Source organism: Danio aesculapii, chromosome 2 (genome assembly GCF_903798145.1).
Source record: "Danio aesculapii chromosome 2, fDanAes4.1, whole genome shotgun sequence".
Lineage (NCBI taxonomy): Eukaryota > Metazoa > Chordata > Actinopteri > Cypriniformes > Danionidae > Danio > Danio aesculapii.
The window spans coordinates 5,208,062-5,235,186 of NC_079436.1; the positions used below are offsets into that span (position 1 = coordinate 5,208,062).

The window sequence follows — 27,125 nt, forward strand, 5'->3', positions numbered from 1 at the left end:
AAACACAGACTAAGAAAACAAATAATAATTGAATAATTTGTTTAATAGTTTAGTGTTAAATGCTTTCAATATTTTAGAAACACAGAGGGTCAGTTGGCGTTTCTGTGTGGAGTTTGCATGTTCTCTCTACGTTTGCGTGGGTTTAATTAGAGGTTAAACATGCAATGAAAATCCTAATTCTTCAGTCAGATCTGTCAGTAATCCTTGATGAGAATTGCTGTAATTTACTCCTCAGTCCAGAATGTCACAGAAGAGTCGTGACACTTTAAACCAGTTATTCAAACTTTTTTATTAATCACTTGCGGACATCAAAATAAAACTGAGATTCAGTGCATGAAGTAAATGAAGTGTGTCTACAATAAAACCACTACCGACGCAACAGCAAGCTTTAGAAACATTTGACAAGATATGCATTTATGAACAATCATCAAACTGACTTTGAAGGATACTATTTAAGTCTCATTTCCATATATTCCACATTATATAGCTTCTGTTTCAACAGGAAATATTTAAAAGTTTTTTGAATCCGTAAAATAAATATTTTCCAACTACAACTATCATTTTAATCTCTCATCTGACAGCCATGATATAACTGCACCATACGGAAAATATGAAAAGGACAGTTCACCAAAAAATGGAATCATTTACTCACACTTCTTTGTTCTTCTGAACACAAATGACGATATTTTAAGGAAAGCTTAATATTACGGGGGTTTCAGATTTCTTTAAAATGTCTTCTTTTGTGTTTAATAGAACACAGAAATTTAAGAGTGGAGTAAATAGTGAGTAAATGTTCATTTTTGGGTGAACTATCCCTTAAAATGTGAGGAAATTTCCATCTTTTGGTGAATTACCATATTAAAACATCGTAATTTACTCTGAAGAAAATGAATACAATCGGAATAAAGTTACAGACACACAAAGAAAGGAACAAAAAAAGAAAGAAAAACAAATGGTAATCTACAAGGCACAAATAAGTCAATACTGCACCAGAAACAGAACAAAACGAAATACGAAAACCAAGTAGCTCTTCTAGAAGCTCTTAATAGAATCTTACAGAGTTCCTATCTCATGCTATCATATAGCTGCACCATTAGAGAATTATTAAAGAGATATTTCACCCCAAAATGAATTCAGTTGCACAGAAATGTACGGTTTTTAAAAGGAGGCGTGGCACCAAACCCCACCCCTAAACCCATCCATTATTGGGGATGAGCAAATCCTACTAAAATATATGAAGGAGATCGTACAAATTCATACGAATTAGCCACTAAATCCAAGTTCCGAATTGCTGTATGATAGCGTTCTTATTTAAGATATAAATATAAATATCTTATTTTTGGGTGAACTACCCCTTTAAATCCAACTAGCATTCTATATGAGTTATGAATCGGAGCTTCATAACTAAAGCTGCGGTCACACTAGACTTTTCTCCCCATAGACTTCCATTCATACGCACGTGAATGCGTCAGACCGGAAACGCAAGGTCGTGCCGCAAGTTTCGCAGTTCGCTGCGTTGCAAAGGTCAAGCTCGGTGAACTCTGACCTGTGAAATCGCATAACGTGACTGCGTGAGACCAATCGATGATCAAAACAAGACCTCTATGAAATATGAACCAATCGCTCGCTTTTTTAAATGTCTAAACATCTTGTTTAATCCCGCCCCGTTTCGCAGCGGCGTACGACAGAATTTCGCATGCTCAAACTCTGGTGTGACTGTGCCATTACTCTGTTTGATGGAGATCAATACAATCTGAAGGAAGTTAAATACACACAGAGAAAAGAGGTAAGATTCATCTTAATCTACAAGGCACAAATAAGTCAATACTGCACCAGAAACAAACGAAATACGAAAACCGAGTAATAACAGAACAGACAATAATCTTCTAGAAGCTCTTAATAAAATCTTACAGAGTTCCCATCTCATGCTATTATATAACTGCACCATAAAGAATTATTAAAGAGATATTTCACCCCAAAATGAAGATTCTGTCATCATTTACTCATCCTCTACTCGTTCCAAACCTGGCTGAGTTTCCTTTTTCTGTTAAACACAATAATATACTGAACAATAAATAAAAACATCAGTGACTTGAGTATTTTCGGTTCGAATTACATATCAGTGGCTGCTTTTTCTTCAGAATATCTTGTTTTGTGTTCAAAAGGAAACTCGATGTGAGTAAATAGTGAGAAAATATCCAGCCTGAGCATACGAGGAAACATAACTATTTTACGTTTTGTCAGTTTAGTTGCTCGTTCGTACGAGTTCAGTCGTACAAAAATGTAAGATTTTTAAAAGGAGGCGTGGCACCAAACCCTGCCCCTAAACCCATCCATCATTGTGAGATGAGCAAATCCAACAAAATATATGAATGAGATCGTACGAATTCATACGAATTAGCCACTAAATCAAAGTCACGAATTAGCCACTAAATCAAAGTTACGAATTAGCCACTAAATCAAAGTTCCGAATTAGCCACTAAATCAAAGTTCCGAATTAGCCACTAAATCAAAGTTATGAATTAGCCACTAAATTAAAGTTACGAATTAGCCACTAAAACAAAGTTACGAATTAGCCACTAAATCAAAGTTTCGAATTAGCCACTAAATCAAAGTTATGAATTAGCCACTAAATTAAAGTTACGAATTAGCCACTTAATCAAAGTTACGAATTAGCCACTAAATCAAAGTTACGAATTAGCCACTAAATCAAAGTTACGAATTAGCCACTAAATCAAAGTTACGAATTAGCCACTAAATCAAAGTTACGAATGGCCATAAGATAGCGTTGAAATATCTTTTGGGTGAACTATCCCTTTAAATCCAACTAGCTAAACAGCTTCATAACTTACTCTGTTTGATGGAGATCAATACAATCTGAAGGAAGTTAAATACACACAGAGAAAAGAGGTAAGCTTCATCTTAATCTACAAGGCACAAATAAGTCAATACTGCACCAGAAACAAACGAAATACGAAAACCGAGTAATAATAATAACAGAACAGAATCTTCTAGAAGCTTATAAAAGGATCTTATGGAGTCTCCACTCCATATTTGATCAATCCAAGGCAGAAGAAGGCAACAGCGCTTGATCGGTAATGAGAAACTGACTCACAACAGAGAACTATAGTATGGCAAGAGTGTGTGAATACAGACGATTTGTACATCATCATGGGAAACACTGTTCCCGATAATTACATCCACGCCACAGTGAAATATGAGGGGCACTGCCCTCGATATCAGCACATCGGTAGGCAAAAACTACCATCATCTTCTTCGCATTATGGAAGACACTGCTCCCGATAATGATTCTGGATCAGGTATAACATTGATTCAAAAGGAGGATACCAGAGACTTAGGCCATGTCCACACATACACAGGTCATTTTCCCTGCTTTCGTTTTTAAAAAGAATCTCTGTCCGCATGAAAATGGATGGATGTTAAAGGGCATGCCGATCCAAGAGGGACAATCGATTTGTGTTGGGACAACATTTAGGATTTAACGTTTTAGTTTACCAATTTAAGTGGATCAAGTTGGAATAATTAAGTTGTCCCAAATAAAAAAAACTTTTTTTTGAGTGTGCTGGTTTCACACCAAATGGGAAAATGCAAACGTTAGAACAGAGGCTGATGTGCCGCAATGCGCACAGCACAGAATATTGCGTTGTGTTTGCCGTGAACGAGCGGAATTTCCCCCATTCTTGTCACGTTGGCCAATCAGAAAGGAGAAAACTGTGAGCATTATGGGTGTAAGGGATCATGGTTGATCCGTGATTTGTACAGACCACAACCCAGTTTGGAACACACGTGACCTGTGAAGTCATACATTTTTTGAGAGATCGTCAATTAAATCACCTGTATTAAAGCATTTAGGTTTTCCTGTAAAATATAATGATGACGGAAGAAGTTTTGGTGGGTTTTTGGCATGTGGTGGGTTTCTTAGGTTATTAAAGGTGTTTTCTGTCACTACTAGTTTAGCCTGCAATAATGCATCTGCACGATTAAACATTAAAAGTTCGGGATCTCAACACCCACGCAGCATAAATTATAAATGATGGTGATTTGCATGTTTATTAATCCTTCGAATCGCTGCATTCAAATCTGTGTTTGACAAATGCAAATATCAAGAAAGAGATTCAGTCTTTAGTTTACAAACAGTCAAATAACACAGAAACACTGGGAAAACTGTTTATAGTTCAGATAAAACCACTGATGTTTATGATAAAGATTAAATTATCATCATTTGCATTTAAAAAGTGACGCTCAAAAATGAAAGTTGTAGGCAGCAATTACATTATTTAACCAATAGGTGGCGACAACCAGCCATCAAAAATATGTCACTGAATAATTCTTCAAAAATGATCATCTAGCAATGAAACATGAAGATTTATGAGTGAAGAACTGAATCATTTATTGAAATGAGACTAAAAATAAATTTAGGTTGTACTAATTATATTAGATTTCTACATTTAGCGTTATCAGCAACAGTAGTAGTATTCCTTCAATAGTTGTTATTCAGCTGATTATTTCTTCATATTATTTTTTAATAAAATTACAGTTTCTAAGTTCTGTTTGTTAAAACTGAGAGTGTCTTGCAGTGCTGTTTCTGTAATAAATGGAAAGCAAATGACATTTGTCGTCTCCCTTTTTGGATGATCCGAAAAATGGTCCGATCTGTGACTAAAAACCATAATGTGATCCGAACAGTGAGATTTGTGATCCGTTACACCACTAATGTGCATGCTGCCGTTATGAGGCTGAACTCCAATTTCAGTTCTGTTCGCACTGTTCCTGAAGTTTCGGAAAATCTCCACCCTGGCCAGAGTTTTCGGTTTCATTTTTGTGTGGACAAACAGCGAATCTGCATAGCAAAAAAACTGTGGTTTTGAAAATACTCGTGTTCATGTGGACAAGGCCTAAAAGACATTTTCTCAAAATAGCTTGTATTAATTTAAAGAAAGAATCGGTGTCAGTCTCTGGTCACAGCTTTTAAAAACAAGGTTTTCTCCGTAGCAGATGCTGCTTTCATATTTCGACAGTATAACTGTCATAATTATGGAAGGCACTGCTTCCGATAATTATACATTTGTTTAAAAAAAGGCGTTACAAAATGCTATTTATAGTGATCCCTGTCACTGATAAATAAAAAAACTAATAAATACTAATAAATACAGGAAGCGTTTATTTCATCTGATCGGAAATGCTCCTGGATAAGTGTATCCTGCTGGAAAATGTGAAAAATACTGTGCTTGGTTAGAAAATTTAAAATGTCATTGGCCGTGTCTGGAATTGCATACTTTCATACTTTGTAGTATGTGAAAAACAGTATGTGAGAAGTGTAGTACGTACGAATACATAGTACTGAAAAACATTGAAATTGAATTTCGCTGAGATTCTGAAGTGCGCATCCAATGGACGCTACGCTATGCCGTGAGGTCACGCAATAGAATATATGAATGGGAGTGAATGTAGTACGTCCCAATTCCATTCATACTTCAGTCAATGTTCAAATTCAAATGTAGTAACTTCTCGAGTAGTATATGATTTGGGACGCAGCTTGATTGTCTAACATGTCTAGCCTTTTTTTTTTTTTACATGCGTACTGTTAAGACTGAAATTTTTTATTTAATAAACTACAGTAGTCAACATTTGAAGTGGACTGAAACCTTTCATCAAAAGTGTCCCAATAAAACCGAACAACACCTATTTCTTGTAATGGGACAATTTCGATAAAAATGTTTGATTCACTTCAAATGTTAATTACGGTGGACTACTGTAAAGGGATATACTTAACCCACTTTTTTTGTACATTGACCTCATTCGAAAGAAACATATTCATGTTAAGTATTTAGAGGACAAATTAATGATATGAAATACTTTTATAATAATTGACGTAATTTTGAGGCTTGGAAGCTCAAATAACTTCTTGGGAATCAGCAACTAGTACATTCAAATAATCCTTTTTTGTGTACCACAGAATAAATTCTTGAATTATTGATCAATTATGACTTTTTGGTCAACTACTGCTTTAAATAGTGAGCTAAACCTAACCATAAAATTCATGTAAATAGAGCACCATTATCATGTTTTGTATTGTCTTGACTGATGGAAAACAGTTGTAAACCTAAAGAGGTGAGCTGAATCTAAATTTGATTATCCAAATCCCAGACTTCCCCTGCCAGCGCATTGGCACAGCCCTGGATGGTCCAGGTGGCGAGAGCGAACTGGTTCTTGAACTGGTCGATGTCAGCAGATTCCAGGCCTCCTTTAATGGCTTCGAGGTGATCCAGCAGAGCTGCCAGCGTGTGCGAGCCAGAGCCCAGCAGAATGTGCCGGAACAGAGTCTGACGGGGAGACACGTATGGAGAGAGCAGACTGCCTTCCACCTTAAAATAGACACAACGTGTGAACGTGAGCAGCAAATCATTTCCATTTCACAACTCCTTCCTTTAATATGAACATTGTTTCACAAGACAACTGTGTAAATCAAATATACAGTGGGGGAAATAAGCATTGAACACGTCATGGTTTTTTCATAGGAATAATCGTTCTAAAGGAGCTGTTGACATGGGAATTGAACTAGATTTTGGGGAAAACCCAACCAATAAATAAAATTTAAAAGGTAAAAATCTGAATAATGATTTACATGTAATACCAGTGGAATTACATGAAAATAGAGTACTGATCTACAGCTTTTTTAATGATGGCAGCTTAAAGATGCCTCTCATATGGAGAAACAAGTCACATGCATTGCTCAGGTGTGAGTTTTTTCACCGAGTGTAAAAATCTATCAAATCTGAGCTTTATTTTGTATTTTCTATATTGGGTTCAGGTCAGGTGATTGGCTAGGCCATTCAACAGCTTGATTTTCTTTCTCTGAAAGCATTTGAGAGTTTCCTTGACTGTGTTTTGGATCATTGTCTTGCTGAAATGTCCACCCTGGTTTCGTCTTCATCCTCCTGCTAATGTAGATGTTGGACTGAAGCAGCTGATATTCATTTACAATAATGAAGAGCCGAGGGTTGACTACTGAGAGATTTCAGCTGCTGTCTGGGCTTTCACTGCCTTTCTACACCTTCCTTTCTTCATGTGTTCAATCGGATTTCTTTGGTTGTTACCAACATCCAGTGAAAATGAAGTAAACAGCATCTTTAGAAATATTTTTCCTGAGAAAAATGGTGACGTGTTCAATACTTATTTCCCCAGCTGTATTTTTTGGGTTAATTAGTATTACCTATTTAGTAAGATAAATCAATATGAAAGCAACACAATTACATTAAACAATTACACAAATCGAAGCACTTTCAAACTTCAAAAACTCTACAGTAGATTAAAATTCAAGTATTTTCAAGTTTTTAAACCATGTTAGTTCCATCCAATCCCTTTCCAACAGAACTTAGGTCACTACAGAAAAGCAGAAATGCCATGACAAGAGCTCCTTACCCTCATAATGCGATTGTTGATGATGCGACACTGCTCCATGTCGTCAAGATCGCTGTTTCGGATGGCAGAAGTAAGAGCGCTGGCAGCACGATCATATGAACCCTGAGCTGACAGAAGCCACTGCATTGTCAACGTTGGAGGAAGGCGACCAGACTTTAACAAAAATACACAAGAATATTAAAACTTGGTGTACTTTACAGGTATCTCCATCTCTGAATTTGTTAAACGTCCCTTGAAGTGCTTGAAATGTGCATTTCTTATTCAGAATTTTACATAACCTCAACTTAAATATGAAGACAGGCCCCTCCCCTTTATAAAAACAGCCAATAGTGTTTTGTTTTTATCACAGCTCTCTTGGTTTTTGCAGTGAAGCATTTTTTTCAGTCGGTTGCTATGATAATGAGCGTCCCCGATATACGGTTACAAGTTGCGTGGTATTGTCCCGCCCCTCCTCCACTGTGATTGGACGACTAGCTCAAAAGAGACAACGATGGGTGCAGTGTTCAGCACTGAAAGTAAAACACCTGCTCAGTGCCTCCTACATTCCAGGTGCTCAAAAAATGCAGCGCTACTATTGACAAAAACAGAAAACAAACACTGAGCTCGAGGAAAAAAAACGCTTCGGTGGACACGTACCCTTACACTCACGACTCCTTGCATTTTTACGACGCCATGTCAAGTTAAAGGAATGTAAAGTTTTGCACGCAGCACCACTCAACAATGTCAGTTCCAAATCAGTAGACCAATCAGAGGTGAGACAAGCACTGCAAGCTTCTGTTTACAGTAGCAAGTCGGCGAGACAACCGTTTTATTTGGACAAAAACATGGCAGAAGATGCTGAGATTTATTTCAGTATTCTGATGTACTTCCAACTTAAACTGAATATTAAGTAGCGGGCGGGGCTTTCTTTTGAGCATAATTCTCTCATACCAAACTAACAGTAAGAGAGGCGTGGCTAAATTTATTGAAATACAGTTGCTATGGAAGTGCTCAGGTTTACGTCAACAGAAGTCAACTCCAAGCGTGGAAGCCAATGGTCAGACAATCCCAATTGTACCCCTTAACACTTTCCCTTGCGCATACCTCTACCCCTCGTTTTGCGTGTCACGTGAAGAGGTAGGGGTGTCCCAATTCTCTTTAGCGTGAAGGCGTAGGGCTAAGGGGAAGAGTTAGATACCCCTTCAAACAGAGATTTTTCAGGACCCCGCTCGAATATACCAGCTACAACAGCAGCATGACTGCACACGGAAGTCAGGAGATGCACAATTCATAATTTTTTTATCATTATTACGAATTTTTACAGCAAACAAGCACATGTTTTAATACATTCATAACAATGTTTGCTTTTTACCATCATGCTTTTAAAAAAAAAAAGAAAAATAGAATTGGGATTGGGCCTTTGATTGAAGACTACCAAAATCACTGATTAGTAGTGAATAGTAGTAAATTGAACATCAATGTGAGCTAGCAAAATGAACATTGTACATTTTGATTAGACACAATCTTTAAAGCCTAAGCGATGAGCTTCACATTTGCATTCCGTGTGAATAGCCCTTAAGAAATTTCATCAACCAATCAGAATGTATCAAATACAATTAAATAAATAAATAAATAAATAAATAAATAAATAAATAAATAAATAAATAAATAATATAACAAAATACAAAAATAGCAGTTTGCACCATCAAGCAGTATAAAAATCTGTTTTGTACAGCTAAAAGTCAGAAAGACTCGTGAAAAATAAGACGGATACGATAAACTCCAAGCCAAAGCTGTTTGCATCTGCCGTACACTGACTCACCATTTGGCGTGATTCAACTTTAGACCTGATCTGGGACACGTAGCTGCGGATGATGGTGGTGTACTTTGCCACATTGAGCTTGAGCAAGTGGTCATGCACCAGTCGAAGAGTGACCAATCCTGCCACTTCACCGGCCGCCTTGGCCAGCGCCAAAGTCTTGCGGGACGTGAACTGATCTAGATTCTGATTGGTATCCTCAAATGTACCAAACGGGTAAAACCTTGAATTCTGTAACAGATGAGGCACATGTTTAATTTCTGAATAAAACATGCTGTATGTGTGTATTTTTAGCATCTTTAGTAAAACGGAAAACTCACTGCAAAAAATCGAAATGACAGAGACGGGATGCCTGAGAAGGTCTGGAACGGATAAGATGGGTGAGACAAACCCATGGGCTCAATTCTGTGAGAAAAAGAAGATGTTACAAAATTTGTTGTTGATTAAAACTTTTACAAATTATTTCTATAAATTAAATGAAGTTGAAATAAAATAAAATACAAATCAAAATTACAAAAGTTGCCTGCTTATCTTACTGAAATAAAATTGAACCTTTTTTTATAAATAAGTAGTAAAATTACTAAAACTAAAATTGTATATTTTATGTATAATTATATTTTTATTTATGTATATAAATATACATTTGAAGTCAGAATTATTAGCCCCCCTGTTTATTTTTTTCCCCAATTTCTGTTTAACGGAGAGAAGATTTTTTCAACACATTTCTAAACATAATAGTTTTAATAACTCATTTCTAATAACTGATTTATTTTATCTTTGCCATGATGACAGTAAATAATATTTGACTAGATATTTTTCAGGACACTTCTATACAGCTTAAAGAGACATTTAAAGGCTTAACTAGGTTAATTAGGTTAACTAGGCAGGTTAGGGTAAATAGGCAAGTTATTGTATAATGATCTTTTGTTCTGTTGACAATCGCAAAAAAAATACAGCGTAAAGGGGCTAATAATTTTAACCCTAAAAAGGCTTTAAAATTTTTTAAAACTGCTTTTATTCTAGCCAAAATAAAACAAATAAAACTTTTTTCCTGAAGAAAAAATATTATCAGACATACTGTGAATATTTCCTTGCTCTGTTAAACATCATTTGGGAAATATTTAAAAAAGAAAGAAAATCAAAGGGTGGCTAATAATATCAACTGTGTATATATACGTACGAATAACCATTTTAGTTAATTAAAAGAATAGTTCACCTAAAACTCAAAATTAGGTAATTTTAGGTCAAATTGGGTCATTCCATAGTATCTGTTTTTCCTACAATGTATGTCAGTGGTTTTTCCTACAATGTACATCAGCAACATTTTTTCAAAAACATCCTACTTTGTGTTCATTAGAAAAAGAAAACAAAGGTTTAGAAGCACGCAAAGGCAGGTAAATGGTAATAAAAATGTTGGTTTTTGGGTGAACTATCTCTTTAAAGACACAATATGTCATATATACATGTATGTATGTGTGTGTGTGTGTGTGTGTGTGTGTGTGTGTGTGTGTGTGTGTGTGTGTGTGTGTGTGTGTGTGTGTGTGTGTGTGTGTGTATGAGTATATATATATATATATATATATATATATATATACACATATATATATATATATGCATGCAAGTATGTATGTGTGTGTGTGTGTATATGTATAAAATGTTGTGAAGTTAATTTAAAATATCATATAAATGTGACAATAACATTATAAATTGCTAAAGAAGAATTACGTTAGCTTATTACAAATTTAAGTGGATTGAACATAAATCAATTAAGTTGTCCCAAAAAAATCTCAAGTTGTGTTGTTTCAGCTTATTTTATAACAATAGTATATAAATGTGACCCTGAACCATGTACACTCATGAAGTGTACATTTTATTATTAAATTAAGGTTAATAGATTAACTGAAAGCAGAATTAAAATACATATTTCCAACGGTGTATGGATTGTTAGGACAATATTTAGCTGAGATGCAACTATTTGAAATCTGAAATCTAATCATTTGAAAAATCAAGTTAAAATATTGAGAAAATCCCCTTTAGAGTTGTCTAAAGTGATTAGCAATTTGTAATACTAATCAAAAAGGACATTTTGATATACTTAAATTAGGAAATTTACAAAATGTCTACAAGAAGCATGATCTTTACTTAAAATTCTAAAGATTTTTGGAATAGAGCAAAATAGGTGGCTCAGCGGTTAGCACTGTCGCCTCACAGCAAGAAGGTCCCTGGTTCAAGTCCCGGCTGGGCCAGTTGGCATTTCTGTGTGGAGTTTGCATGTTCTCCCCATGTTCGCGTAGGTTTCCTCCGGGTTCTCCGGTTTCCCCCACAGTCCAAACACATGCGTTAAAGGTGAATCAACTAAATTGCCCGTAGTGTGTGTGTGTATGTGAATGAGTGTATGGGTGTTTCCCAGTACTGGGTTGCGGCTGGAAGGGCATCCGCTGTGTAAAATATACACTGGATAAGTTGGCGGTTCATTCCTGTAATGACCCCTGATGAATAAAGAGACTAACCTGAAGGAAAATGAATGAATGAATATACCCATTCAAGAGAAAAAAAATGTGTTGAGGGTCCAGGGTCACAAGTAATACAAATAATAAAACTGAAAATGAAAGTAATGTGTGACAGACGTACACAGACTTCTCCCAGTTGGATCCTGCAAATTGTTCATGCAAGGATTTGGTTGAATCGGTAGGAGATGAGACCTGTATAATGACAAATAAAAAGGTTATTTCTCTTTACAGGACAGATAAATGAAGACGAATGGCTAATATTGAGCACATGTGAAAGCTCACCTGCTTCATTGTGCTCTCCAGTAAATCATAGAGCAGTGGACTGGCAGCGGCTTTGAAAGAGTCCGAACCTAAAGAGAAACACCAGATGATCAGTCAAGAGGGGGCCATAATCAGATCTTCAAGACATGACATGACTCCTCACAAACCTGAAATGAGGTCATCGAGGCTGATGTAAGAAAACATCTTCATATTCAAGGAATTCAGGTAACCCTGTGGGTACCAACACAAACAAACACAAATGAGTTACAGTAATTATGTACAGTACAGCAGGGTATCTGCCTTTTTAAATTCACACAGAATAAAATTTAAGATCAATTTTATAGTACAGAATTTGCACAAAAAAAAAAACAGCACTACAACTAATGACTATCCTTAACACTGTTAATTATACATGAAGTGTTACACTTCAAAACAATATTATTATTATTAATAATAAAATAACAATAAAAATCATAATAAAAGAATTCTCCCAAACTGCATTAACAACAATAAAACATAATCTCCCTAATGTCAATAACTTACGCCTGTTATTAAAATAAAATATAACAATATTTTATATGTATAGCTTTTTATTACTGTTTTATAGAGGCACTACCTGACAAAAGTCTTATCCAATTTTAGACACAAACAAATAATAACTTGACTTCTAGTTGATCATTCTACTAGTTGGTATCAGAAGTGGCTTATATGAAAGGCAAAGGCCTCTAGATTATGCTTAATTTAACCAAATAAAATATGATCATGCCTTGAATTTTAATGATTTAATAAGGACAGTAAGGTCTGACAAAATCTTGTCACTTAACACAAATAATGTCCAGTATAGAATATAAAGTCATGCTGCAGTGGAAAAAGAATGAATATTGTGTATGACTCCCATGAGCTTGGAGGACTGCATCCATACATCTCTGCAATGACTCAAATCACTGATTAATAAAGTCATCTGGAATGACAAAGAAAGCGTTCTTGCAGGACTCCCAGAGTTCATCAAGATTCTTTGGATTCATCTTCAATGCATTCTCCATCTTACCCCAGACATGCTCAATAATATTCATGTCTGGTGGCTGGGCTGGCCAATCCAAGAGCAGCTTGACCTTCTTTGCTTTCAGGAACTTTGATGTGGAGGCTGAAGTATGAGAAGGAGCGCTATCCTGCTGAAGAATTTGCCCTCTCCTGTGGTTTGTAATGTAATGGGCAGCTCAAATGTCTTGATACCTCAGGCTGTTAATGTTTCCATCCACTCTGCAGATCTCTCGTACACCCCCATACTGAATGTAACCCCAAACCATGATTTTTCCTTCACCAAACTTGACTGATTTCTATGAGAATCTTGGGTCTATGCTAATTCCAGTTGGTCTTTGTATTTGTATTTGTATTTGTGATGATTGGTATGCAGTTCAACAGAAGATTCATCGGAAGAATCAACCTTCTGGCACTTTTCCAAATGATCAACTAGAAGTTATTATTTGTTGCTCTTACAACTGGAATCGATGACAAAACGTTGTCAGGTAGTGTACTTATTTTCTGATTGTGTTTGATCTTGTTCTGGTAAAGCATTTGCTGACAACAATGCAATCAAACCTCCAACCACTCGGTGGCTCCGACACCTCCAAATTCACCAGCACTCCAGCTTGCAAAAACTATGCTCCTCTTTGGCTTGAATCCATCTGAGAAATGAGTTTAAAACCATCAAGTTACTCCAAACTTAACTTAACTATGATATACAATTAATGACTGAAGATTATGTCATTTATTCACTTATTTGCCTTTATTTCTTCTGTCCGAACACAAAAGAACATATTTTGAAAAATGTTGGAAACCGGTAACCATTAGCCGCATTTCCACTATCGGGCCAGTGCGAGCCAGGGCTTTAATCGGGCCAGGCCGGGCCAATAGCCCGGGAGGTTGAGAAATGAGGCCGAAATCATGTCGCGTTTCCACTGTCGGGCTAGTTGCTCGCAGCGCGTCACGCAAACACCGCCCCCAGAACGTCCCCCGAATCAAACGTCACACAACCCGTCACACAACCCGCCCACTTCAGCGGGAACAAAAACTCAAATTATAACCACAAACACAACCTGGCATCACTACGAGAGCTGGAAGATGGAGAACACCGAAGCGATTGCTTTTTTACTGTTTGTGGTCTGTAGGTGTAAGGCCAGACAGCGATCCCTGGATAAGGACATTCGAGTTTGGCGGCATTTACTTCGAACACAGATTTTTTATTTCTTCTTAGTGAGTTGATCAAGCGCAATAGCAAATCAAATGTAAGGGAAGAAAGCATCTTGTCTCCTCTTTACCTGACAGGAAAACTCCGCCTTTGTACGTAACCCCGCCCCGAAACCCCAGTTGGCCCTCCTTGGCCCAAGGTGTTCGACGGGCCGAAAAAGGCCGGACGCTGGCCCCAAGGAAGCCCCGCTTTGGCCCGATTACGCCCCGGAAGTGATAGTGGAAACGCGACTGGCCTTGGCTCGCCCTGGCTCGCTCGCTTTAGGCGCGATAGTGGAAACGTGGCTAATGACTTCCATAGTATTTGTTTTTTCTACAATGTATGTCAATGGTTACCGGTTTCGAACATTATTTCATTAGAAAAGGGAAACAAATGACGGTTTATTACCACTCAAAGAAAAGAAAAATCTTGCTTTTCTGTGGGGTTGCTTTCGTTTTTTGGGTTAACTATCTCTTTAGGACGCAATATGTAATTTTCGCCACTAGAGGGTGCTTATTCACAACAAACAAAGGTGTATTTTGATGACGCCATTACTGAATCATGGAATCATGGGAGTTGTCGTCTTCATTTAATGCATGTTATCATGGTAGTATGAAGACAAGAAAGACTTAAAGCCATTTAAGTGAAAGGTTACCAGCCAAATTTGCATATTTCTCCAAATATGAACATTTTTCTAGTATATAAGTCAGCAAAATATAGAACGAGATATTTTAGCTAAATAAAAACTTGACATTTTGTGCCTTTAATTAAATATTATTGTGAAATAAATGACTATAAAAAGACACCACTAACATACCATTCTTAATCATGTCTGTCATAGTTCTGGCCAACTCCACCAGTAAACTAGTGCCAACTGTGCTTCTGGCAAATCCGGGACCCCATGCATCTCTCTGTACCCCGATCACCAAGTAGCGATCTAAAGAGTCAAAAACAAGTGGTTAGAGACTGCATGAGATCAATCATTTATTTAATACACACATCTGTTTATAGTGCAACAGGGAACAGTACCTGCATCCAAATAACCTTTAATGACTCCAAACACATTGTGGATTTTTTTCTGAACGAGGACATTGTTGACTTCCACCGTGATGATGTCGTCTTTATCGCCGAGGAGGTACTGAGTGTCCGCGAGCATCCCATCACTCCATTCTCTTGGGGAACTTCGACCACCTAGCTTACTGTTAAGAAAACAAATATTTCAGCTCTAAAAACCCTAAACTGCACTGATAAAACGGAATTTTCTGCATGTTCAGATGTAAGAGGGAGTAGTGTTTGAAGTGCTGTAACAGACATGATATCAAAAACCCACAATGTCACTTCCATCTTAAATGGACAGTTCATTAGAAAATTCTATTCATTTTTACTCAGTCTTTACTTGTTCCAAAACTGTTTGAGTTTTTGTCTTCTGTTGAACACAAATGAAGATACTTTGAAGAAAGTTGGAAAGCTGAAACCCAAGTCAACGATTAAAGGTTTTTAGCATTCAAATGATCTTCTTTAGTATTCAACAGAATCACTTGAGGTTGAGTAAATAATGAGTACATTTTCATTTTGGGGTGAACTAACCCTTAAGGAGATGAGAACATGAGACTGATTCCTGTAACGCTCCAGAGACAGACGAGTCTTCGCTGAGGCCAGCTTCTAGCCTCCGCCACTGAGACTGCAGCTCTGCACGAGACGTTTGGCCAGCGGAGAAATTAAAATGGTCGTGCCCAACTGAGCCTGGTTTCTCTCAAGGTTTTTTTTCTTCACTTCCGCCATTAGTGAAGTTTTTTTTCCCTCTCCGCTGTCGCCTCTGGCTTGCATGGTTCAGGATCTATATAGCTGCGCATCGTTGGATTTGCTCTTCAATAATTGGACTCTCAGTAGTGAACCACACTGAACTGAACATTAGTATTAAACCACACTGAACTGAGCTAAACTGAACTGAACTTAAACACTACAAACTGAATTACACTGTTCCTATTTACTGTGACCTTTTATGTGAAGCTGCTTTGACACAATCTACATTGTATAAGCGCTATACAAATAAAGGTGAATTGAATTGGATGGACGATGCAGTAAATTAGAAAAATAGATTTCTTTTTTAAACAACGCTCTTTTTAGAAAACAAAAAAGTCATTATACATGCACGCACACACACACACACACACACACACACACACACACACACACACTGGCCATTAATAGCCAAAGAAGATATGAGGACAAAGAAACAAAAGTGTTGTTTAAAATAACATAGTATTTTAGGGAAACATCGAGTAAAATCCCAGCAGGCACAGGACGTCAACATCATGTCAGATTGGCGTTGTACCCCAATGCCGTGGGGACGTTGCATTTTGTCTGGAAATGAAAATTTGGTTGACATCAGAACCTAACATCAGGCCGACATCAATGTCCAACGTTCAACCTAAAATCAACCAAAGAACTTTGAATTCAGATTCGATAGGTCTTAAGTGGACCTAATGTCTGTGTATGATCACTGGACAGACCGACCAAGATTCTTCCTGAGTAGTCAAAATGTATATCAGATTTTGTGGAAACTCTACTATAATTTTAAAAGGAAACGGCAAATGGTGATAATTATCATTGTCATATTATTGCCCAGCCCTAACTACATGTAATAGGAATAATAAACTATATACAACAACAGTGAAAGTAAATGGAAAGGAAAAAAACATTAATAATGCACCTCATGATCTCAGAAGCCTGTTTGGTGGTGATGGTTTGTGCTGGGATGCTGGGCAAGCCGGAAGACTGAGCCGGTGGAAACTGAGTATGATTGAACGAGGGGAAACCTGGAGTGTAGGGGTCTCCAGTGCCAAGATGGACCTACGAAAGAGCATTTTAATACATCATAAATCAACTAATGTTTAAAATGAACAATCCCCATCATGCTTTGTAATGGTTATCATAATAAATGGATTAATTTTGAATGGAAACTGTAGGTCTCTACTGGTAATATTTTAGGCTTGTTAAAACTGCTAAATCTAAATAGTATATGTCCCAAAACAAAGTAGAAAGCATTCAAATGTACTAGCTGATGGCAAACAACTGATACTTTTCAATGTATAATAGTATCTGTAGTGCTAACCATTAGAATGTCATAAATCTGTCATAAACATGATTGTCATGGATTTTATCAGGAATAATTTTCTGATCACTTTTTTTCAATGGAACAAACTGAATCTGTCAGTAATGGTGTCAATACTCTGTCAAATTATTTTAGAACAGTGTCATTCATTTGTGATGACTTTTTAATGACTAATTCAATTTGTATCAGTAGCTGAGGTCAAGACCAATATGAATGACGCTGTTATTAAATTCATAATTCTAATAGCCTCATGACAATCATGTTTATGACGGATTTATGACAAGTTATGTAGTCTTGGTAATGTCATGACAAAAAAGACGTTTTGTTGAACTGGTTTGTCTCAAACAATGTCGCCTTTGCATTAAAATAACATAGCATAGCAAATGGCACTTATTAAGCATGCATAGAATCTCCTTCACATTCAATACATTCATAATTATAAAGGGGCTCTTATGAACACCCCCTTCAAGTAAAGTGTTACCATTTAAAATTTTTGTAAGATTTCACAAGATAAGGTTTCACATCTTACGTGGCCAAAAAGAGCAGTGTTGTCTTTAATTTGGTAGTTAACAGGATCTGGGTAAATCAGCACGGCACTAGCATTCAAGCTAGCAGCATTCGCAACCTATAACAAATGCATGAAAACAAATGCATAAATATGCTTGAATATATTCATCAACATTTTCCACTATTCGTTATTATGAACATTTTGTCAATACGAAACATGAGAGGGGGATATCACCAACCTTTTCAGCATAACTGAGCAGTCCAGCTCTGACCAAAACCACCTTTTCACTCACATCAGCACTGACCTCTTGCAGGCGTCTGAAATCCTCTGCCCGTCCATAATGAGCATACAGAGCTGCGCCCTATATGACAAGAATTAAGGATTACCTTAAATCATTCACTGACTTATATATATATAAGATATATATATATACAAACACACACATATAAGCATACATACATATACCTATATATATACACACAGTTGAAGCCAAAATGATTAGCCCTCCTGTTTTCTTTTTCAATTATTTCCCAAATTATGTTGAACAGAGCAAGGAATTTTTATTTTATTTGTTTTATTTCGGCTAGAATAAAAAAAATGTTATCTTTTAAAACCATTAACCTAGTTAAGCCTTTAAATGTCACTTTAAGCTGAATACTTGTATCTTAAAGAATATCTAGTCAAATATGATGTACTGTCATTATGGCAAAGATAGAAGTCAATGGTTGCAGGTTCTTAGTTTACATCAAAATATATTCGTTTGCGTTCAACAGTCATGAGGTTTTGGAAACAATTTTGGGGTGACCTATCCCTTTATAGTGAGTAAACTTGTTGACATTAAAATATTAAGTAAATTAACTTCTGCGTGTGTATAATATGTAGTAATGATAAATATTAGGTTAAGTGAACTAAACAGTTCCAAGATACAATGGATTTACTCACTTTTTTAGCTAAAGTCAACTTGTTGCTTTTTAAAGTGAACTAAAATCATGTCTTTGCCTCTTTTGGGCTTTTTATTGTACTGTACTTGTCTTTTAAAATCTTTAAAATGTCTAAATATGTCAACAGATCCCTTTGATTTGCTCAATATCCTCATTTATTAAAATAAATGGCAAGACCATCATAAAGGGTTTTTTTTAAGTTTCTGCACAGCAGGACATAATAAACATATAAATGTATTTAAGTCAGTGCTTAATTTGAGCCGGATCTTGCCAGATTCTGTTCCGGGAAATGTCAGATATTCCTGTTTTGCTTTCCGGTGTTTATTTTAATTGATTCAGCATTAACTAGTGCCCTGTCAAGTCAGTCATGAAACATGACGGAAGAGCTACTGTTGCCTCTTCTTGAAGATTAGACAGAGTGAGTCATTTAATTACGGTTTTTCGCTTGGAAGTGAACTGAAATGGCACAATGGTCTCTCTCTCTCAGACAAAATAAATCAGTGATGCGTACGCGGCGGGATAAAAGAAAAATAAGGAACTCAATGCTGCCTAATGTAATCGTCTGCAGTCACATATCGACACCTATCCATTGGCAATAAGAGTCCCCAGTAACTGTACCAATTATAGGGTCGCACCGTTATTTGTGGGTCATTTGCATCACGCTACTTGCATTGTATTTGCATTGCCTCACACAATGAACATTACATATATTTCAATATGATGTAAAAGTAGTCAAAACAAATCACAACAACACAGTGTTGCTTCTTTTTAACAACAGCATGGTGGATAACGGTAAATCTAATTATTATTATTATTATTATTACTATTTATTACTGATTTATTTATTTTCTTATTAATTTTTAATTAGTTTGTTTTTCATCTTATTTTGTGTAAAAAAAGTCAAATTTTCTCAAATCTCATTCATTCATTTTATTTTCTACTTAGTCCCTTTATCAATCCGGGGTGGCCACAGCGGAACGAACCGCCAACCCATCCAGCACATTTATTCCCTGGGAAACATCCATCCACACACCTTCTCAAATCTCTTTATTTTTACATTTTTTAACACAAAATTAGATGAAAAAATAAACAAATAAAACATTTATAATTAATAATATAATTAATTTCTTGTGGAAAACCTGATGTGGCCCAGCCTCACTCAGACTTTGACTCCAGCGGCCCCCAGAGAACTTGAGTTTGACACCCCTGGTAAAAAGTGCGTAGTGAGGGGTTTTACAGCCTTAAAACACCTAGAATAACTGTTAAAAAATGAAGTGGACTGCTTCCCGGATTTCGCCTATAGCTGGTTATTTTTAGAACGTAACTCCTGCGATTAACGAGAGATCACTGTATTTGATTTAAATCCTGAATTTTTGCATTTATTTAAAATCCCAACCCTGACTACATGGTAGACTTTGTCAAACTACTGTCAGAACTAACCTGTGCTGTTTTGATAGCACTGTAGGCCAGATATCCCTCGGTTGTTCCCACCACATTATTACGGAAGAGCACTCTGTTATTTGATGCACCGGGATCGTGGACTTTCACATAGTGCTCGTCGGTCCAGGGCTTCATTCCCAATGTTTTGAATTTCCCCATGATTTTATTAGCAAGCATCTCATCACCTGAACTTCCCGCCTGGTGACTGAGACTAGAAAACTCCCTGCAGAGAAACAGAAACAAAAACATTTGAGATCAACTTACAGTATGGAGAAATCAACCGTTTCCTGTAAGGGTTCAGGGGTTTGGTGGAGTTAGGGCAATACAAAATACAGTTTGTACTAGGGGTGGGCGGTACACCGGTGTCATAGTCATCACCGGTGTGACATTGCGCCACGACATGGATTTTCTAATACTGTCAATACCGTAATAAATCAATTATGCGCCTTATATAATTATAATTATTATAATAATTATAATAGCTTTATAATAGCCTTATAATAGCTAATTCTAAATAATAAGGCATTCAATTTTCTTCAAACGTTCAGTTGTGGTCTGAATACATGTCCTTATACTACAGGGCTCGAAATTGCAACCATTTTGGTCGCATGAGCGCCCGAAATTTAATCTATGCGCCCTCATAATATATTTGGGAGCATTTGTGTGTCTGAATATAATGGTTGTAGTGCAATCTGATTTGATTTTCTCTATAAACTTGCTGAATCGCTCTACCCTGCTGCTGTATTGGTTCATATTAGCTGTCAGTCACTCAACGCTTCCCGCTGTCAGATAACAGGGAGCTTTTGTTACTGCAGGAAATGCAAACGGCTGAAGAGTGAAAAGTGCACAGGTTTGCAAACCTCACCTAAAGTTATAATAATAATAATGGCGCAGATGACAGCGATCATGACATGAGGTAAATGTTGATCCGCCAGCTGAGATCAATCGAGTGTTTTCGGAGAAGGTGCCTGAATCTCGATGCGTTGCATTCACCGCGTGTTCAGCGCAAATGTCCGCTAAATATAAAATCTAACACTGTACACATCATCGCCAAAGAAACTCACCTTTACTAAGTTTACACTGAAACTACGGCTCATAACAAAGAGCGGAATTGCGCTGGTGGTCATTGCGAGAATCCTGCTCTGTCTGCTCATAAATTGGTGCGGCTGACTCGCCTGCTTTATTCCACCAACACAGAGAAATGAAGATCAGCTCATAACGAGATTGAGCATTTACAATGACCCAAACCGAAACTTTTAAAGAGTGCTAGAAGTGAGACTTTCTTTTGTCCGTTCTTCCTTGAGATGTATATTATTTTGCTATTGAAAGTAATACCATGATATTATACCGTCACCGTTCAGATGAAAAATACCGTGATATTAATTTTAGGTCATATCGCCCACCCCTAGTTTGTACAGTATAAAAACAATGGAAACCTATGTGATGTCCTCGCAATTCACAAAAACAAACATGTGTGTGTGCACTTACTTGAAGTTGCTGTTAATGTTTTCAGTTGTCAGTTTTTTTTTAAGCAATGCCCTGAGATCACTCCAGTCCAACGAAACAGCGACTTCTGGTCTCACCGGAGCTATCTCACTAAACACGGGACAATCCGTCTTGATTTCAGTTTTGCCTGTGCTTTTATTAGACATGTAACCAATGAGGTATCCTGAAAGACAAACAAATACAGAAATAATTTTTATGCTTAGAAATAGTTTGCATTCACCATTTTGGCACCAGACGCTGATATATAGCACTATTTCACTTCAGGCGTCCAGAGTTCAAGTACCGGCTCGCAGACCTTTACCAACTAACCACCCCGTCTCTCTCTCTCTTTCTTTCTCTCTCTCTCTCTCTCTCTCTCTCTCTATATATATATATATTTCTCCAATTTTGCTTCGCGTCAACATATCGTCCTATTATAATAAATAAATCTTAAAAATAAACAAAATAAAATCTTAAAAAGTTGGCAAAATAAATCGTCTCTTTGTCGCCAACTCTGTTTGAAATGTGCAGTTGCAGTTATTTCTGGAAGCCGGTGTGGAGACAGCACTTTAAGAGTCTACACTCCCCGGCCACTTTATCAGGTACACCTGCCCAACTGCTTGTTAGCGCAAATTTCTAATCAGCCAATCACATGGCAGCAACTCAATGCATTTAGGCATGTACACATGATCAAGACGATGTAGACATTGCAGCACGGGATGTGCATCATTCATTGATGAACATTTGAATCATTCATGTTTAAAAGTACAAACGAGACCACATGCTTCTGTGTGTGTGCGCGCTTAGCCTCAGAGACGAGCGGAGCACACACATCTAACGGCATCTTAATGCGAGCGCTTTAATGGTCAAATACATGCACATTTGTGTCAGAGCGCGGTGTTTAGTAAATATTCATATTAACCTTTATTTTTGTAATAAACAAACAAGTTGAGAATCAAAAGACATGTGAAAGAGAAACCATATCAGAGCCGCACTATTCTTAAAGTGACAGCGCGCTATGTTCCTGCTGCCGCCTGTTTTTATCATGAATCAAACAACAAATGGAGAAAATCCCTCACTGCTCTTGACTGAAGGACTTTTGTAGCTGAAGTTTTTTTCTTACAGTGAGGATGCTTAAAGCAGTTTGTTTCATATTTTTATTCTATTGTATTTATGTCCCTTTCCATATTTACAGGAAGAAAAATAACTGTGCGAATATACAGTTAAAAGTCAGAATTATTAGCCCTCCTGAATTATTAGCGACCCTTTCCCCCCAATTTCTGTTTAATGCAAAGATTTATTTTCAACCCATTTTTAACCATAACAGATTTAATAACTCATTTCTAATAACTGATTTCTTTTATCTTTGCTATGATGTAAAGTACATAATATTTTACTAGATATTTTTCAAGATACTATTATTCAGCTTAAAGTGACATTCAAAAGCTTAAGGGTAATTAGGCAAGTCATTGTATAACAATAGTTTCTTCTGCAGACAATCAAAAATATATATAGCTTAAAGGGGCTAATAATATTGACTTTATAATAGGTCTTAAAATATTAAAAACTGCTTTTATTGTAGCCGAAATAAAACAAATAAGACTTTCTCCAAAAGAAAAAATATTATAGGAAATACTGTGAAAAATTCCTGTTAAACATAATTTGGGAAAGATTTATATATATTTAAAAAAATTCACAGGAGGGCGAACAATTTTGACTTCACGATTATTCAAATCGATTATCAGTTGATTACAATTATGACTAAAATAATCGTGATTATGATTTTTCCCATAATCGAGCAGCCCTAATTACTAAGCACTTCATTTAGACAACTTTAAAAGTGATTTTATATTAGATTTTTATTTAGATTTTTTTATTTTAGACTTTTTTAATTTATTTAGATTTTTTCAGATTTCATATATTAAAATAGTTGTTTCTCAGCTAAATAATATCCTATTAACAAACACCACATCACATGAAAGCTTTTTTATTCTGCTTTCAGATGATGTAAAAATCTCAAATTTCACAAAATTGACATTTATGACTGGTTTGAGGTCTAGGGTTACATTTCCCATCAAAACCCAATACCATGCCGATCATTATTAGCTTGCTGTTGGGAATCAGGCTAATTTGTGAATTTTTTGTCCAAAAAAGAGACTGCAGCTTTAACTGATATTACACAAACAATTTGGCATAATGACTGAGCAATCAAAATGAAGAATTTCTGAGAGTCATGTACAAAGACAGAATAAGTACCAAAAAGGAAGAGGAGCAGAATGCCAACGACGAATCCGCAGACAGTTTTGGGAGAGCGCTGGTTCAGCTTGCTGGGGTAATATTGACCATTGCGTTGGTTTTCCCCAACACCGTTCGCCTCTACCTCTTCATCCATGTCAGACGACAGCTTCATCTCCACATGGCTGTTGTCGCCCTCCATGTTCTGGGTCAGGTTAAAGCGCGTGTAGGAACGTGGTTCCCCATTGAACTGGAAAAAGAGTTACAAGAGACCAAAATAAAACACTGTCCGGGTTTCCCTTCACTATACAAACATTATTATGAGGTATTACCAATTTTTTAGCACAGCAAGAAAGTTTCCAGATGTTTTTGAGCCTAAAATCATTCTTGGTTGTGGAAAAACAGGGTTAGTTCAGCCAAAAATGAAAATTGGGTTATTAATTACTCACTTTCAAGTCTTTTCAATCCTCCAAATCCTTCATTCATCTTCAGAACATGGATTAAGATATTTTAGATGAAATCGGAGAGCTCTTTCATCCTCTACAGACAGCAATGAGACGTTCAAGGCACCAAAAACACTGTTAAAACAGTTCACGTGACTTCAATTGTTCAACTGTAATCATTCGAAGCTCCAACAACAACTTTGTGCACCAAAAAAACAACTTTGCCAATGTCTTCCGCATTTACTATGAGCAATCCCAGCAAGCACACAACGTCATAAGACATTAATATTAGGTCAGATTTAGGTCGTCACGTCAGGTGATCAAAATTCAGTGTCTAGCCAACGTGTAAGGAAAACGTTATTTTGATGTCCAATAACGACGTCAAATGATGTTGATATTTGGTTGTCCAACATCAAGCCAACATCTTTAACCAACGTCATATTGACGTCAAACACTGACATTTATTCGTCAAGTACCAAAATCCAACGTCTGATAGACGTCATAATGTAATAATGTAACGTCCACAAAACGTCAAGCTGTAACATCATTATATGTTGATATTTAGTTGTTTTTAGGTTGCCTTGGAAAGTGACCAAACGTCTGTCTGACATTGGAAACTGAAATCGATCTGACATCAACCCGTCAGTTGGGTTAATTTCAACCCATTGGGGTACAACTTCAATCTGAAGTGATGTTGACGTCCTGTGCCTGGTGGGATATGACACTTGCGTGTTGCATTGCTGACTCTAGTGGCAATAAGTTATATTGTCCATAGTAAATAAACACCCTGACATGTCCCAACACAAAAGATATAGGCAAAAAAAGGTGTAATTGCAGTTTTATGTTGATTTAGTGCACAAAAGTGTTCTGCTTCATATATTTACCACTGAAGTCACATATATTGTTTTGACAAGGTTTTTGGTTTCATGAATGTGTCAGGACCCTTGGAATGCACTCAAAAAATGAAGTTTGCTGTTTGTTCAAACTACGCATTTAAAACAGTTCACAATTGTTAAGAACTTTTGGGGACAACTTAATTGTTTCATGTTCAATCCACTTAAATTTGTAAAAACTAATAAGCGAACTTAATTTCTTCATGTTGTTTCAACACAAATCGATTGTGTGGAACCCAGCATTTTTACAGCGTGGAGTTTTTTTTTTTTTTTTTTACAAATTTCAGTAGATTGAATATAAAACTATTCAATTGTACCACCAAAAAACTCAAGAATTGTGTTGTTTCAGCTCAATATAAATAAGTAGTTTAAACAAATAGCAAACGTCATTTCTTGAGTGCAGTTGAACCACTGAGGATGGAGGATGAGAGAGCTCTAGGATTTCATCTAAAATTTATATTCATTTGTTCTTAGAAGATGAATGAAAGCATTGGGATGACACGAGGGTAATTAATAACAGAATTTTCATTTTTGGGTGAATTAACTCAACTAAATAACAATTTGGTTTCTCTCAAATAATATTTCATTCATTTATTCATTTTCCTTCGGGTAAGTCTGTATTTCAGGGGAACCACCAACTAATCCAGCATATGTTTTACGCAGCGGATGCCCTTCCGGCTGCAACCCAGTACTGGGAAACACCCATACACACTCATTCTCACACACACACTTATACACTACAGCCAATTTAGCTTATTTTATTCACCTATAGCACATGTGTTTAGACTGTGGGGGAAACCGGAGCACCCGGAAGAAACCCATGCCAACACGGTGAGAACATGCAAACTCCACACAGAAATGCCAACTGGCCCAGCCAGGACTCGAACCAGCGACTGTGCTAACCACTGAGCCACCGTGCCGTCTCTCAAATAATTAATACATTTAAATGAAATGAATGTCTTACAATTTTGGAGATGGTTGTCCTGGCTTGATCCATTGTGACCTCAATAATCTGTCGAAAGAGAATAACAGTTTCAACAAAATCTGTATCTAAAATCAGCGTGAAGGAGATAAATCTGGCTATAACATAATTATGATTAGATTATGTCAACAAAACAGGCCATAAAATGGTCTGCGATAACGGATGCTATAATATACTGTAGATTAAATCGCTCTACATGCTGTTTGGCTCATGATTCTCTTAAAGTGACAGTTCTGAAATTCATTTACTCATCAATCACTTGTCACAAACCTGTTTGAGTCATTTTCTGCTGAACCCAAAAGACGATATTTTGAAGAATGTCGGAAACCTGTAACCATTGACTTCCATTGTATTTGTTTTACCTACTATGGAAGTATAACTCATAAAGGTTTGGAATCACTTGAGGATGAGTAAACAGTTGGTAAATTGTAATTTTTGGGGTGAACCATCTTTATTAACTTGACACCTAATAGTTTGAGCATCGATGTCACAATGTATCCGCAGTACATCGCAGAATTAGATTATTTATTGAAGATTAAAAGATGAAGATATAATTAGATATTATTTTTATATTATTGTATGAAATTATATTTATACAATGATAGCCATGTTATTTTATGTTTGATTGTTTAATTTTTGTATTTGAATACTGTTAGACTCTCTGGAAAACCATAAAGCGCTGATTGTTTTACTTTTATTTTTTCTCTGTCCTATTTATATATGCTTATAAATGCTGATTTCTGCATTTAAAAAGTCTTGTTCACTCCAGTCAATCTAAATGTATGAAATCTTCCTGAATAGAGGTATTTATTTATAGCGAAATTATATTCATATTGAAATATAT

The 27,125-nt window shown here is 36.5% G+C and overlaps 1 protein-coding gene across 1 annotated transcript in view; it reads right to left on the bottom strand.

Moving 5' to 3' along the window:
* Positions 1-264: 264 nt before the first annotated feature.
* The window catches only part of tfr1a (transferrin receptor 1a), a 31,295-nt gene continuing 4,434 nt past the window's right edge, over positions 265-27,125 (bottom strand). The window contains exons 2-18 of the mRNA XM_056471297.1: positions 26,264-26,311; positions 23,985-24,213; positions 21,732-21,912; positions 20,244-20,466; positions 18,101-18,223; positions 17,884-17,979; positions 16,953-17,092; positions 15,269-15,438; positions 15,057-15,176; positions 13,612-13,697; positions 12,180-12,243; positions 12,034-12,101; positions 11,873-11,943; positions 9,562-9,646; positions 9,245-9,472; positions 7,444-7,596; positions 265-6,386 (exon numbers count right to left, since the gene is read on the bottom strand). Of these exons, the coding sequence (XP_056327272.1) occupies positions 6,144-6,386; positions 7,444-7,596; positions 9,245-9,472; positions 9,562-9,646; positions 11,873-11,943; positions 12,034-12,101; positions 12,180-12,243; positions 13,612-13,697; positions 15,057-15,176; positions 15,269-15,438; positions 16,953-17,092; positions 17,884-17,979; positions 18,101-18,223; positions 20,244-20,466; positions 21,732-21,912; positions 23,985-24,213; positions 26,264-26,296 (2,313 nt within the window). The 5' untranslated portion in view covers positions 26,297-26,311 and the 3' untranslated portion in view covers positions 265-6,143. The remainder of the gene's footprint in view (positions 6,387-7,443; positions 7,597-9,244; positions 9,473-9,561; positions 9,647-11,872; positions 11,944-12,033; positions 12,102-12,179; positions 12,244-13,611; positions 13,698-15,056; positions 15,177-15,268; positions 15,439-16,952; positions 17,093-17,883; positions 17,980-18,100; positions 18,224-20,243; positions 20,467-21,731; positions 21,913-23,984; positions 24,214-26,263; positions 26,312-27,125) is intronic.